This window comes from Halichoerus grypus, chromosome 5 (genome assembly GCF_964656455.1).
Source record: "Halichoerus grypus chromosome 5, mHalGry1.hap1.1, whole genome shotgun sequence".
NCBI classification, from domain to species: domain Eukaryota; kingdom Metazoa; phylum Chordata; class Mammalia; order Carnivora; family Phocidae; genus Halichoerus; species Halichoerus grypus.
This window is the reverse complement of record NC_135716.1, coordinates 133,787,257-133,803,255: the sequence shown is the minus strand read 5'-3', so window position 1 is coordinate 133,803,255 and position 15,999 is coordinate 133,787,257. Positions and strand designations below refer to the sequence as shown.

The following is a 15,999-nucleotide window of genomic DNA, read 5'->3' as shown; positions in this document are numbered from 1 at the left end:
TTTAAATTTTAAATGTCCTAAGGGCGCCTGGGTGGCTTAGTTGGTTAAGCGTCTGACTTTTTTTGGCTCAGGTCATGATCTCAGGGTCCTGGGTCCAACCCCACATCGGGCTCTGTGCTCAACGGGGAGTCAGCTTGAATATTCTCTCTCTCTGCCCCACCCCTGGCTCGTGTGTTTGTGTGTGCGCATGTGCGCTCTTTCTCTCGCTAACATAAATAAATAAAAATCTTTTTAAAAAATTCTTTAAAAATAGGGACGCCTGGGTGGCTCAATTGTTAAGCGTCCACCTTCGGCTCAGGTCATGATCCCAGGGTCCTGGGATCGAGCCCCGCATTGGGCTCCCTGCTCGGCGGGAAACCTGCTTCTCCCTCTCCCACTCCCCCTGCTTGTGTTCCCTCTCTCGCTGTCTCTCTGTCAAAAATAAATAAAATCTTTTTTAAAAAATTCTTTAAAAATAAAGTTTAAATGTCCAAAGCAGAACTGTTGATTGATGTTCTTCCTCCATCTGTTCCTTCCCTGTCTTCAGCTTAATAAAAAATGGCACTATATTGTACCTTGTTGCCTAAGTCAGAAATCAGGGAGTCCTCTTCCTTCATTCCCAGTACTCAATCCTAAATAAGCTTATCATTTCTACCCACAAAGATACCTCTTATCTGATTGTTGTTCCATCTCTGCTGCCACTGCCCAGGTCACCATTTCTAGTCTAGACTATTTATAGTAACTTCCTAACTAGATTCTCCCCATTTCCTCTTTTACCACTCTTCCCTCCAGGATATTTCTATAGTAGCCACGATGGTCTTTTCAAAATACAAATCCATTTGTGTCAGCCTTTTATTTAAAATTTCTTCAGTGGTTTCCTGTTACACAAGAAGAAAATCCAGATTCCTTGACTTGGCCAGCAAGGCCACCTGTTTGATAGGGTCCTTCAGCCATGTATTATAGTGCCTCTGTCATGCTCTTAAATAGCCACATCAGCTGCTTCTGTTCTTAGATGTGCTTTTTCTTTGTGCTTCAAGGCTTTTCAGCTCATTCCTGCTCCTTGATAACGTGCTTTGAGACTGACTCTTTATCCTCTTAAGTCTGGGCTTAATGTTTCCTCCTCAGAATGACCTTAACCTGTCTCCTAATTAGCTTTTTTTAAAACCATTATACCCCATTCAATGCTTTCTTATAACTAACACAATTTGTAATTACATGTTTGTCTAATTTATTATCTGAATCCTCCTTTAGTTCTATGACGGGAGGGACAGTTTTTGTTTTATTCACCAGTGTATTTCCTGGTACTTAGCAAGAGTGGTCAGACATTTTGAATGAATGGATAAATCAATCTGGTATGCTCTAATTTAAAATGTCCTACATAAATGATCTGCACTCCATGATAAAAAGAACATAAATAAGACATCGTGTCAGTCTTTAAGCATTTGGAATACATAATATCGTGGAAAAATGAATTGTACTTTTGTGGTAATAAAGACTAATTTGTGTTTCAGAATTTTAGTTTGGAACTTTTTAAAGTGTACATTTAAAGAGCTAGAAAAGGAATCCTATTAATATCTAGTTAAATCTTGTCAGATGGTCCCATTTTGGATCTTTTAGTAATTAAAGCTGGCTTATAATGCCTAAGCAATTCAATATTTTATTAAGCCAAAAAACAGAATTGGTTTTAGGGGCAATGATGTATAGCTGTTATAAAAGCTTTTCAAGAATGAGTTAAAAGTACATGAAGAGCCTGGAGTCAAAACTATTCTTTAGAAGAGGCTGGAAAGTCATTCAGAAGACTGGTATAATTTGTTTGAATGATTCAGAACCTAGTTGAACATCGAAAGAAACAATCATAGTTACTTCATATATTCATTAAGTGGAAAGGCAGTTATTTGCCTATATTTCATAGAAATTTCTATTGCTTTAGATATATTTTTGTTTCTGAATAACCCATCCATGGGATAACATTTAAAGGAGGAAAATGTTATATTTTCCATTTTCTCACATTCTGCATTACTCAAATAGTTGAGTAAGTAGTTACTTAAGAGGAGATAATCAGTACAGGTTATGTGGTAGAATGATTATTGTTTTCTTCTGTTTTGGAAAATAGGCTGTCACATTTAATTAGTACAAAATCGCTAATAAGCTTTGCTAAAAGTTTGGATGTGTATTGTCTTTTACTATTTCTCCTTTATTCTCTGCCTCCTTCAGTCTTTAAAGCCTCCCCAAATTTGCTTTCAAATGACCCTTCTTAGGGAAAAAAAACTAAAGTAGAATTATTTGTAGAGGATATAGAAAGAAAAAGACAGGGAACCAATCTTTTATCATTCTCTTCATTCAGGCAGTCTTACACCTTCTCAGATGCTTCTAGCTTTTCCCAGAATAATTAAGGCATAGGTTTAAGTTGCGCAAAATCATCAGTGCTTTCATCTGTAACCTGCCGCTAAGCTAGTTCAGGGCCAGTATGATTATAAACTCTTTAGGTATGAACCAAACTAAACTTTTTTTTTTAATTTAAAAAATGAAGATTTTCTCATATTGATTACTGATTTTCTTTTATAGAAACGAAACATTACAGCTCTGTCAAGAATCGGTTAGTTGGTTTTTACCTGGCATGTTATATGCAGTGGACTTTTGATGTAATTATGGCAGAGAATTCTGACAGTTGATTCATTCAGGAGTTATCAATAACTTCATGGCCTGTAGTTTTAAGTTCATTGAAAAGTAGTTTTTCATAGAAGATGCTTTGATGTTTGTTATTACATTTCAGTACAGTTCAAATATAGGCATAAAGCTTAATATTATAAAAGGTGGATATATAAGTTTACCATTTAAATATTTTAGTAGAATTAGATACAAAGGTTAGAATTTATTGTGGTGATCTTAGAGAGTGTCAGAATCATTCCCATAGTAAATAGACTTTTTGCTAGAAATAGCAATATGTAGGTCGGTTTAACTGTTTTTCAGATGTATTCTTAAAATTCATAGTCTTGCTTTGAAGGGCACAGTTGTAGTGGTCTATTTGGGAGAAGAGGGATCGGGATCAGCTATCTCTTTATGTATTTATCTGTATTTTTAAAAAATCACATTATAGGGGCACCTGGGTAGCTCAGTTGTTGAGCGTCTGCCTTTGGCTCAGGTCATGATCCTGGGATCGAGTCCTGCATCGGGCTCCCTGCTCCGCGGGAAGCCTGCTTCTCCCTCTCCCACTCCCCCTGCTTGTGTTCCTTCTCTCGCTATCTCTCTCTGTCAAATAAATAAATAAAATCTTTAAAAAAAAAATCACATTATCATAATATTATACTTAATATTCACTTTGAAGTGCCAGACACATACCATCTGATGAATCTCCAGAACTAGAAAATAAAAGCTAAAATGTGAGAGCTTGAGTACTTTTTGAAGTATACACACAAGAATTACATTGAATAAAAAGAAACCCGAGTGTGGGGATTATAAAGAAACGTTCAGTGCCTCCATCCCTTTATAATTTATCTTATAGTGAAACCCCAACCCTAAGAGGTTGGTTACCTCAGGAACTGTCTCTGTAGTCCAATCTGGATATAGTCCCCTGGACCATCCTGGCTAGAAATCAGTCTCTTTCCTTCTTCCTCCCCTCTTCCTTTGTAAGCATTTATTGGTAAGTCATTCGTGGTACAAGGTGGAAGAAGAGTACTGTGTCCATCCACCAAATGGCCCTTGAATAGCCAGTATCTGCTGTCACCTGCAGTCATTTCTAAATGACTAATCTGATATGAGGCAGAGGGACCCACTCCTCTCCCAGCCAGATGGGCACCTCTCCAACGTTCAAATAATACTGAAGTTATTTGGTAACTTTACCATATTGTTGTAAAGTTAAAGGACAGATTTAACTTCAGATAAAATGTTTGTCTTTTAAAAAATCCATTCTTTTCACCTCCAGCTAGCCTCCCTTTAGGTTATGCAGGTAGGATTGCTCCTGTTTTTGTTATAGTGCTTAGTTAACTTATTTCTTAAAGCACAGTATGCAAGTATAGTCCACATTTCTGTGTTTTATTCATTTTGTGCTGTGTCCATATCTTCCTTTATATTTCTTACAGTCTATCAACCCAGTACATCTTATTTCACATTCCATCAGGATGACGTACACTTAACCTAGGGTCAGGTTTCAAGGAAGGCAGTATATAGCATATATATGTAAAGATATTATAAAGCATTTAGTCACACTGTGTGGCCAAAACTCAACTGCAAGTGTGTGACTTTGGACAAGTTACTTAACGTCTTTAAGCTTCAGTTTTATTATATAAACATTTAATACAGTATCCTACATGGTAATCACTCAGTAAAACCTAGTAGTTATATCATTCATAAAATTGTCAAAGAAATTTATAACTCCCAAACTGTGAAGATCTACTCTACTTGACCCATAATTTTCTCTTTCACTTTGCTTCCCTGATTTCTATACTCTTAACCTTTGTATGAATGGTAATAAGACATTGCTACTTTATTGTGACGTTTCAGTTTAACTTGAGGAAAGCCCCTTATTTAGTACCTTGTAGGACACAGACTTTGACAATAAAAGTTAATGAGAGATTATCTGGAACAGGTGACTGACAGGCCCTAATATAATGTATTGTCAGCCATGTTTTATTTAGCTTTTAGTCTCTTTTCAGAGGGAAGTGACAAGGAACATCTGTTTTATAGGGTATCATTACTGTTTATATCAGAATATTTGGGGACAAATAATAGAAATCCATCTTGAACTAACTTAGGCAAAATGGGGAATTTAATGCTCATGTAATTTTATTAAGAGCAGGGAGATATCTAGGCCTTAAGGACTCAAGTGCCACCAGAAGATATTTTCTGTTTCTGCTGTTCTACATGGTGGCATCCTTTTTCAGACCAACTTTCTTTATATGCTGTCAGTTTCCAGGTCTCCAAGATGTACTGCTTTAGATAGTCTGTGTTTCTTTAGCTGCTATTGGTACAGATTTGGAAACAAACTATGGCCAGGCTTGGGTCATGTGCCCATTCCAAACCTACGGCCAGGGAATGTAGTGATTCCAATTGGATCAGATGCCATATAGTCCAGAACGTGAGCTCTCAATCAAAATACATGCTTGGAATGAAGGAAGCATTTCCTGGAAGAAGATGAATATAGAAGTTGAAAGAGAAAGGATTGGGGGGTGGGGCAGACAACGATGAATTACCCTGACAAAATACTTGTTAAAGCTTATGTACTTCTGTTAGTGCATAGTAGGGACACAATAAATGCTGCTTGAATTTGAAACTGAGGATTCCTCGGCAAAATTGACTTTGGTTTACTGTAGTTGTGGCTGTTTTTACTGCAAGATCTTTATACTTCAGATCAAGTAAGATACTTTTCATACTAATGTCAAACTCTCTTGTATTCCTCAGTGGGTCTTGATTGTTGATTACTAACTTGTTGCTTTCTAACTTGGTATTAGGTGACAGAGGTTAAGTTAAAAGTTAATACCTAAGCAAAAGCATAAAACCATTATATACTCTTTGTTTTTAAAATCAAGCAAGCATTTTCTTAATGGAATAGGCAAGGATATTTTGTTTACACATAATAGAACCCACCTAAAATTAACTTTGAAGTTTATTAGAACTTTATTGTTTTTAATTTTGGGGTTTTTTTTTTGTTGTTTTTAATATTTTTTCTTTAGAACTATTTTTAGAAGTCCTATGAATGTGTATCTGGGCACAAGGAGTGTCTGGAACAGAGATTCGGTGTCACCAGGACCTCTTGATCATTCTTTACTCATGGTTATTTTCTTCAGGGTCTCTTGAGTTTTTTCTTTACCACATCCACTAATTTAGTTTAGGTTCTAATTATACTACACGTGAACGATAGCAGGGGATTCCATCCTAGCTCTGTCTCTGGCAGACTAAATCTTTCCCTGCCAAAGTCCATTTTGAACATTTTGCTTTGTGTATAATTTTCCCTAAGCCCTTCCAGTGTCAATCACCACTCAACAGTTACTCTGAAATGGAGTCAAAAGTAGAGTATAACACCTCCTACTAGCGACTAAGTAAAACTAGAGAAAATAGGTAAAAATACCAGGTCTACCTTTTTTATTTTAGTTTCTACAGATATCTTCTGCTCTAATCAGAGTAACCTGGGTATTCATTTTTGTTTCTATACTTGTGCAGTAGTCACTTGCTCTGACTTAAGTGACTTTTCTTTATCTGCCAGTTCTGTTACTGTTTCTTCACATTCAATCAGATCTCCTCCGAATGTACTGTGATCTGCCACTTTGACTCTCCTCTGTTCTCTGCTTAGCCAATTTTAGAAGTGTTGTTAAATTTTTCTTTGAGAAATGAATTGTTACAAGGTGAGTCACATTTCTTTTTTTTTTCTTTTTTTGAAAGAGAACTTTTTATTACTTTTATGTACAGAAAACTCAACACTTAGCTGGTTTGGTGGCCAGTTCTTTGGCCTCTGCCTTTTCTAGCTTGGCGATATAAACCACCAGCTTTGCACCCAGGATGTTGCCTCCCCAGTGAGGGCGGATATCATCATATCCGTCACTGTAATTGGTCCTGATAGCTTCCACCGACTTAGCCAGAGCTCGTTTGTCTTCTGAGTTAATCTGTGTGAAGGCGACATTGGTGCAGGTCTTTTTTTTAAAGATTTATTTATTTTTTTGAGAGAGCGAGAATGAGAGAGAGAGTACATGAGAGGGGGGAGGGTCAGGGAGAAGCAGACTTCCTGCCGAGCAGGGAGCCTGACGCGGGACTCGATCCCGGGACTCCGGGATCATGACCTGAGCCCAAGGCAGTCGCTTAACCAACTGAGCCACCCAGGCGCCCCGGTGCAGGTCTTCTTGTGGACCAGATGGCTCAGCCTGGCCTTCCCCTTGATAATACAGTAGGGAACACCCATCTTACAACACAGGGCAGGGAGGAAGACAGCCAGCCTAGTGGGATCCACAGCATGTGCAGTCACTACCAGCTGAGCCTTCTTGTTTTACACTAAGATGGTGACAGTATTAACCCCTGCTGGAGGGACAAGTGATGTCTTAATAGGGACATCCCCTTTGCCAGCAGCTTTCTTCTCAGCCTGGGCCAACAATCTCTGCTTTTTTTTTGTCTTTGGTCTGTATTTGTGGGCCAGCTTAAGCAGGTGAGTAGCTGTTTCGTGGTCCAAAGCCTGGGTGAACTGGTTAATGCCAGGAGGCAGTTTCAGATGTTTATAGAGAACAGCCCTTTGCTGTTGCAGTTGGATGTAGCGGAGCCATTTGACAAAGCAGGTGGGGTCCCTTTGGGGCTGGATATCCTGTCCGATACCAGAATTCTTGGACCTTTTCTCAAATGGGATTGACCACCTTCTTGGCTTCCTGTTTCCTCATGACAGCAGGAGTTGGGGCCACCTTCTTCCCCTTAGCCTTCTTTCCTTTTCACATCTTGGATGGCTGGAGGAGAGCTAAAGTGAGTCATACTTCTTAAATGCTTATCTAGGAGGAAAAAATATTGACCTAACCGTGAATATAAGATATTCTGTATTCCCAAAAGTGATTTAAAAAAAAAAAAATTCCTTTCCATGCAGTTAGTATGTCACCTATCCTTTTGACACATAACTGAGCTAGGTGTCAGGTGTTAGTGATTAGCTTTATTAAAGATAATGATCAAGCTTTATTACCTCCCATTGGAAAGGAAATTTGCAGGTATCTTGTATTGTGAGATAAGTGGTTCTCAAGGTAGTCCCATACCAAGAGCATCAGTATGGTCTGGCTTATAGAAAATATGCAGATACTCTGCCCCTACCTCTGCCCTATTATAGTAGAAACTTTGGAGTGGGGCCCAGCACTCTGTTTTGCTAAGCCCTCAAGGTGATTCTGTTGCCCTTGAATATGACAGACCAAAGGTAGAGAGCCTGAGGACATTGGATTGATAATATACCTATTTTGCGTGATCTTTCAAAATATCAGTTAATTCACTTGTAAAAGTTAGAGGTAATGGCAACCTATATTAAGGAATTTTTTTTTTTTTAAGATTTTATTTATTTGAGGGGCGCCTGGGTGGCTCAGTCGTTAAGCGTCTGCCTTCGGCTCAAGTCATGATCCCAGAGTCCTGGGATCGAGCCCTGCATCGGGCTCCCTGCTCCGCGGGAAGCCTGCTTCTCCCTCTCCCACTCCCCTTGCTTGTGTTCCCTCTCTCGCTGTGTCTCTCTCTGTCAAATAAATAAAAATTTTAAAAAAAGATTTTTTTATTTGAGAGAGTGAGGGAGAGCACGAGAGGGGAATGAGGGGCAGAGGGAGAAGCAGACTCCCCGCCGATCAGGGAGTCCTACATGGGGCTCGATCCCAGGACTCCGGGATCATGACCTGAGCCAGAGGCAGACGCCAAACCAACTGAGCCACCCAGGTGCCCCATTAAGGAAGTTTTAAAGATGAGATAAATATGAAGTACTTCATGAATTCTTTAGGTCCATGTAAATGTTAGTTGCAAACTTATGCTGAAGATTTTCTTTGGTATGGCCCTTATTCATACTAGTGACTTCTGTGGCTCTTGTTTATAGTAGTGACTGTCATTGTTAAACCTTCGAATTTGTGGTGCAGAATGAGTTCATGGGAAATACGAGCTGGGATTAAGTCTAGGTATTATAGAAAAATCTCTGTCAGGGCATGATGTTTCCTTCTGTTTAGTTTTCTTATAAATAAAGGTAGTAAATACTCCCACTGGTACTTTTAAAGATCTTTTGAGATTGCATAATATTCTTATTCTACTTTTGTTCAGAAAAGAGAGAGAATAAGATAGTGGAATCAAAGTACTTACCACAAATGCCTGGTACATAGAAGACACTTTATGGCAGCTATTTGTTACCAGTGTATAAACAACCAGCCTTTTCTATATCTTTCTCTTACTCCACTTTCTTGATCTTGAAGTTCTGTTTTAGTTCTTAAATCCTGATTTTCTAATGCCAGATTTCTGTCTCCTGTACCAGGTCCTTGGTACATGGACCAGATATCTGCATGGACTAGATTCTTGAACACCTCAAGCACTGTTTGTGTTACTGCACTTAGAGAAACACAATAGGAGATGTCAGTTAAGTGTGCCCGCTGCTCTCAGCTAGAGTGGTAGTACCTTACCTAATAGCGTTACCACTTTCAGGTTGTGGCTGCTGTACATTGTCAGTCAGGGCTCTCCGAATTGACTTCTCTTTCAGAAACAGATTCACAGACTGATTTATAACTAGAATATCCATTTACAATGGGAAATACCAGTGTTAAACAGCATTTTCTTCCTACCTCTTTCTATAAGAAAATTTTTTCAAATTACAAACATTAGTTGCTTCTTGTACACAAATTCTGAGTGATGGGAGTTAGTTGTAGGATCTAAGTGCCTAGTGTCCATCTCTACTAGAACAATGTTTTTAACACATGGGCAACTTACTTCTGTCTATGAATAATGCTACAAGACTGCTGGAGAAATACAAAACAGGTCTTGTTTCATGATTGCCCTTCTTGTAGGTTCTATACTGCCTTAAATTTTTCTCAAAAGAGAGGTGGGGTAGAGGGTTGTGGAAAGAGGGCATGTGTGAATGTGTGTAGTACATTCAAGTGATTTGGATTAAATTTTCTTTTTATAATCAGAATGCTCTCCCAATTTCCCTGAACTTTATATCACTTGATTACTAATTAGAGTGAATACCTTCTATAGAAAACTTGATTCATTTCATTGCATGTGGATATTTCTTCATTTCATCCTCAGAGAGTGTGTTTTTTTATGGAGTTAGGGGTGATCCCTGGCTGAGGCAGTATGATGTACTGATGAGTATGGGCTTTTAGAATTAGACTTGAAATCTGGTTCTACTACTTGTAACTTGTATGATTTGGGGAGAGATTGCTTAATCTCTGAGCTTCAGTTTCCTTATCTGTGAGATGGAGGTTATATAACAATTTTGTAAAATAGTTAGCAAAGGTTGCATGACAGGATTTTATGTATAATTTTAGGTAACCCTAGAAAAGAACATATGGCTAATGGAATCCAGTGTTATTCCTGTGTATCATTACAGTTTTAATGTGTTTGGATTGGGCTGTGAATTTCACCTCCTTTTTTGAGTTTGTTAACTTAGTTTCCAGTCTCTTTTCTAATTATTTTTTCCCACTCCCAAATTATGTATGGTACTCTTAAGTGTGTGCATCTATTCATAGTGTTAACTGCCCGTGTACATTTACTGAATTGATTGCACAGAACAGTTCTCCACCATTGTCACTTTTTTATTATGCTTAAAGGTTTTGTTGTTAGCGATTAGAATTGGTTAGTCTCTTATAGAAATTCTTGAAAGACTAAGATTTTCCTGGGTTTCAGAGTTGTTTTCGTTCACCTTTTATGATTTGAGAATTCTTGATACAGTTCTAAGGATATTCTCTGTGAATGAAGGTGTGAATTACAGGAATATGAAGTATTCATTTATTCAGAAATTAACTTTTTATTTGGTCTATTTAGGAAGGAGACATGCCAATTCATGAACTTCTCAGTCTTTATGGTTATGATAGTACTATTCGACTACCTGAAGAAGATGAGGAGGAGGAAGAAGAGGAAGAAGAAGGTGAAGATGATGAAGATGCTGATAATGATGATAACAGTGGCTGTAGTGGGGAAAATAAAGTAAGGTTATACACATTTATTAAGATTGTAATCTTTATTCTTGTTGAAGTAGTAACTTATTAATACTGGAAGTCCCCTATAATCTCCTGAAAAGTAATAGTTTTATCTGTGTCATTCCAGATTTCTTTTCAGGGCCTCTTCTAAATAAATTTGTACCAACTTAAAAAAAATACTACTCTTTTTAAGTATTAAAGGCTAATTGGTAGTTCTGTATTCAATTTTCTTATTTTGTTTTGAAATAATTTGTTATATAGAGAGGTTCAAAGATAACATAGAGTTCCTATGTACTCTTCAGCCAACTTTCCCTGTTTACATCTCATGTAACCATGGTGTATTTATCAAAAGTAAGAATTGACACTGGTACCATACTATTAATTAAACTATAGACAATTCAGATTTCACCAGTTTTTCTATTAATGTCCTTTTTTCTGTTCCAGGTTCCAATCCAGAACACTGTGCTGCATTTAGTGTATTTATTTTAGTTTTCTAGTTGTATTTGGAATACTGTAACCTTTCATCTGCAGTAATTTTCCTTACATCTTAAGGAAATTTAATTTATTATTCTACAGGAAGAGAATATAAAGGACTCGTCAGGTCAAGAGGATGAAACTCAGTCTTCCAATGATGATCCGTCACAATCTGTTGCTTCTCAAGATGCCCAAGAAATAATCCGCCCACGTCGATGTAAATATTTTGATACTAGTAAGTGTCATTGGTTGCTATTGTTTGGATAATTTTTACTATTTAATATATGATGTAAAATGCCGTTTCTTTTTCACTCATCTGTTTGGATTCATTTACTCTGAAATCTGGCTGAACAGTAGTGGGTTTTGTTCTGGGTTAATTCATTTAGCAGTGCTAAAGCCCCATTGTCCATGAATAGATTGCAGAGATTGTTGTGTCCCTATACTCCCTTATTTTGAATGGGTTCCTTTTTTTCTTTTTCTTCTTTTGTTTTTAACCATATATTCCCATGTTTACTTTGGGCTGGAGACTTGACATCAGAATGAGGCAAAATTGAGTCCCGGATGTCAGGAGGTTATCTTAGGACAAGGAGAAGGGGCTCTGGGCATGCTTTGAGAGCTTGGTATAACCTGGATGGAGTCTTAGGCTCATTCTCTCAGGTAAGGAATCCAGGGCCTTGCTTGTACATAGGCTGCAACCATATAGTTGACCTTGAGTCTAAACTTCTGCAGAGACAGCTAGTGTTTGTTAGCAGGGCCTGGTAAGGCTGTGGGGAGCTCTATAAGCAAGGTATCAGGCCAACATTTCCAAGGGGCTTTATTGGCTCCATAAAATTGCTCTGAGTTTCTTAAAGCTGTCTCATCATATCGAAGTCTACGCATGTGTCTCTTAAGGATGACATTCCAGGGGCACCTGACTGGCTCAGTTGGTAGAGAGCACAACTCTTGAACTCGGGGTTGTGAGTTCGAGACCCATGTTGGGTGTAGAGATTACTTAAATAACATCTGTGTCCACTAAAAAGTCAATCGATTTGTTCCCTAAAGTTAACATTTTTAGGTCTAATGCAGTGCCTAAGAAAGGAAGAAATAAGAATACCTCCATGGGCTCAACTACAAATGGAATGGCAGGCTCCTGTGGGAAAAAATGTGTTCCTTTTTTTCCCCCAATACTTTAATTTGTCTTGTAGTCATCTTTTTTATTTCTTCTAGTCTTCTCCTCAGTTTTCATTTTCTACTTTCTTTGCCTCTTAGCCGTTTTTAGCTATTTCATAAGTATTGCTTTCTCTAATCAGTGGCTCCCAGTTCCCAAGAAGTGGTTTCCTCTTGAGATGAGAACATGTTATACACAGAAAGAACTCTCCTAATTTTACTACAGATCGTGATCTAGTCAGAGATGTGCAGTAGTTGAGACAACCTTTAATGTATGTTCCTTGAATATTTGCATGCTTTATCTGCTCCATGGTGTTTCATTCTAAGCAGGAATCATTACTCTGGATGACTGTTCTTTGATAAGAAAAAGGCAACCATTAGTGTTACTGGTTTAAGCTTGGAGTCTGAATTTCTGTGCTTTAATAGAAAGAAAAACATTTGAAGAACAATAACCTCTCATGAAATGGAGCAGTGTAATAACTGATGAAACATGGCTACTGCTTCATGTGAATGATTCCTGATACATATTTAGTTTAGAAGTGAATGTAGTGCTAATGATATTTTATTGTGAGTTTTGATCAAAGATATGGTCCAGTTGAAAAGTGTATCAGTGTAAGGAGAGATTGGTTGCTGAAATTATTGTGTTAATATTAAGTTTGGGGAAAGCCTGGTATTTTTCCTTCTTCTTCTTAGATAAATTGCCAAAGTTTGTTTAAAAGTGGGATGCTGGGCGCCTGGGTGGCTCAGTTGGTTAAGCGACTGCCTTCGGCTCAGGTCATGATCCTGGAGTCCCGGGATCGAGTCCCGCATCGGGCTCCCTGCTCGGCAGAGAGTCTGCTTCTCCCTCTGACCCTCCCCCCTCTCATGTGCTCTCTCTCATTCTCTCTCTAATAAATAAATAAAATCTTAAAAAAAAAAAAAAAAAAAAAAGTGGGATGCTAAGTGACTGCATCTTTTTTTTTTTTTTTTTTAAGATTTTATTTCTTTGAGAGAGCATGAGCGAGGGGGGGAGGTAGAGGAAGAGGGAGAAGCAGACTCCCCACTGAGCAGGGAAGCCTGATACGGGGCTCGATCCCAGGACCCTGAGATCATGACCTGAGCCGAAGGCAGACGCTTAACCGACTGAGCCACCCAGGCGCCCCTAAGTGACTGAATCTTAAAACAGTATTTATTTCATACTTTTGATCTGCTATTTTAGTTATGATGTATGCACGGAAGCTGTATATATACTTCCTATCTTAACTTTTCCATAGGAAGATTTAATTTTTATATGTAATGTTACCCTTTTGAACTTTGTATTCCATTTTACAGTTGAGAAGATGCTGACAGTGTAATAGTTTTCAAATTTCCTACCCTTTATGTAAATACATTTTTTACTCCAAAATGTAAACAAATGGCACCTTGCCTGCTCCTGAATAAATCAGAGGTTGGGGAGGATGGAGGTCTTCATACATAGCCTCCCTTCACACTCTCTGTAAAGTGTTGCTACAAGGTTCTCAGTGTCTCAGGGAGCATTGATCGGAAACCAGTTTTTGTTTTGTCCAAATTCTCATTTTATTAGGGAAGAAAGAATTAGGTTTAGGAACAGATTATCTTGACCCGCTAATTCAATATTTTTCTTAGATTTTTGTGGGAAATCAGTTACTGAGAATACAGTTTCCTAAAATTAGAATTGTCCCAGAAGGCTTATGGTTTTTTGTTTTGCTTTGTTTTAAACTAATAGGGTATTATTTGATCAGAAATATCTTGGTCCTATTTTTGCAAATATTTTTAGGCATACTTAAATGTTTGATGGTAGATGTAAAAATAATATACAGATATACAGATGTGGACAGGATAAACAATCATTTTGTAATATTATTGTCTTATTTATTGTAGATAGCGAAATAGAAGAAGAATCTGAAGAAGATGAAGATTATATTCCATCAGAAGACTGGAAAAAGGTAGTTAGAGCCATATTTTCCCAAAGTTTAGGTAAATTAATATTAAAAAGCAAGTATTACTATTTTACTAGCTATATATTGATAAAGTTGAGGTAAGCCCTTTTGTGACATTTAAATGTTTGGTAGATGTTCAGATTTCCCCTTAATATATTGAGGTAAGAAAAATACTTATTTTTTTATAAAATAAAATAATGATACAGAAAGAATTTGACTTTTTTGAGCAAATCAGTCTCAAACCAACAACAGAAATTGAAATTTTGAACTAGTGCTAATTTACATTTTTGTTGCACTGTAAAAAGTATCAAAAGTAAATTTTTCACATATTCGGGAAAGCAGTTGAGGCTTTGGTTCTGTTAAGTAGATTTTGTTTAATAATTTAGATTATAAGTTTTTCCATCCCATATTAACGTAGATATTAGCAACTCAAAATATATTGGGTGAAGAGACAGATTTGAGCTTTTCTATAACTATGCATAATAAGTTAATTTCTAAAATGAATCTAAAGATTATATATTGACATAAGTTTTTAATTATAAAATTGTATAAGTGTACAACTTAGTTATACAGTTAAGTAAGTAGAAGAATTAATTTTAAGCTGTTGCAAAGCAGATGAACGTACTAGAAAAATGTGTCAAATGTCATGTAGAATTTATTAGAACAAATCCTTTATTTAGAAGAAATGATATCATTCTTATTGAGATAGCTCACTCGAATTTTTTGTGTTTTTTGCTGTTCTTTTCCTTGGGCTGATTTTTTTTTTTTTAAAGATTTTATTTATTCATTTGAGACACAGAGAGAGAGAGCATGAGCAGGGGGAGAAGCATGCTCCCTGCTGAGTCAGGAGATTTTTAATCATAGGAAACAAACTGAGGGTTGCTGGAGGGGAGGGGGGTGGGGGGATGGGGTAACTAGGTGATGAACATTAAGGAGGGCACGTGATGTAATGAGCATGTTATATGCAGCTGATGAATCACTGACCTCTACCTCTGAAACCAGTAATACATTATGTTAATTGAATTTAAATTTTAAAAAATATGTATAGACAAAAAATAAAAGACATCTCTCAGTATGTTAGAATGGTAAAGGAAGGTGTGGGTTAGAATGGAAAGGGAAGGTTAGCCCAGTGCAGTGTGTGTTAATTAATTTGAGTGAATGATGAATGAATGATGGGGCTGAAGACTGAAAACAAGGATCACAGAGTTATCCACTATTTATGCCCATTTGGGCAAGCGTTCTTTACTCCAGTTTTTTTCTGATTCCTATACCGTGCAGAAAGTAGGAAAAAAGCTAAAAACCTTAGAAGTTATCTTAAACTGTTACTTTCTACCATATATTCGAGTTTATATATCTTTTCTCTTAAGCTGTTCTCATAAACTTTCTCTTCAACTTAAATTGTTTTTGTGTCTGAAGTATACAAGAGAATATTTGAGTAAGTGTTGAATTATTATTTTTAATGAAGGAACAGAAGCTCAGAGGAGGGAGAACATGGGGGACTATTCCCTTCCCAGGAAAATTATGTAATAAAACAGGCCACAGTAAATCCAGACTATTTGTTTTAGTATGATTTTGTTGTAGTAAAATTTGTCAAGATTCAGATTCATCTTCTAAGGCTTGTAAAATACTGAATTTTTCTAGAAACTGGGGTAGAGGAGACAGCTTTGAAATCAAATTTGAGTCCAGGTTGTAGCCTCAGAACTTGTTAATAGTGCATTCCTGAGGAAATTAATTTTTTTGAGTGTCGTCTGTATAATACAGGAATGAAAATTTTAGCCTTGTCGAAGTTGGTGAGGATTTAATGAAAATTATATGTATGACACTTGGTACATAATACTCCTAATCGCTGTTTC

General features: G+C 37.2%; 1 protein-coding gene and 1 pseudogene across 25 annotated transcripts in view; one reads left to right on the top strand and one right to left on the bottom strand.

Moving 5' to 3' along the window:
* Positions 1–15,999, top strand: part of MIER1 (MIER1 transcriptional regulator) — a 66,871-nt gene that overhangs the window by 21,364 nt on the left and 29,508 nt on the right. For all 25 annotated transcript variants that reach the window (XM_078072947.1, XM_078072948.1, XM_078072946.1 and 22 more), the window contains 3 exons: positions 10,435–10,596; positions 11,166–11,298; positions 14,088–14,152. In XM_078072947.1, coding sequence (XP_077929073.1) covers positions 10,435–10,596; positions 11,166–11,298; positions 14,088–14,152 — 360 coding nt within the window. The remainder of the gene's footprint in view (positions 1–10,434; positions 10,597–11,165; positions 11,299–14,087; positions 14,153–15,999) is intronic.
* Positions 6,226–7,394, bottom strand: LOC118526421 (large ribosomal subunit protein eL8-like; annotated as a pseudogene).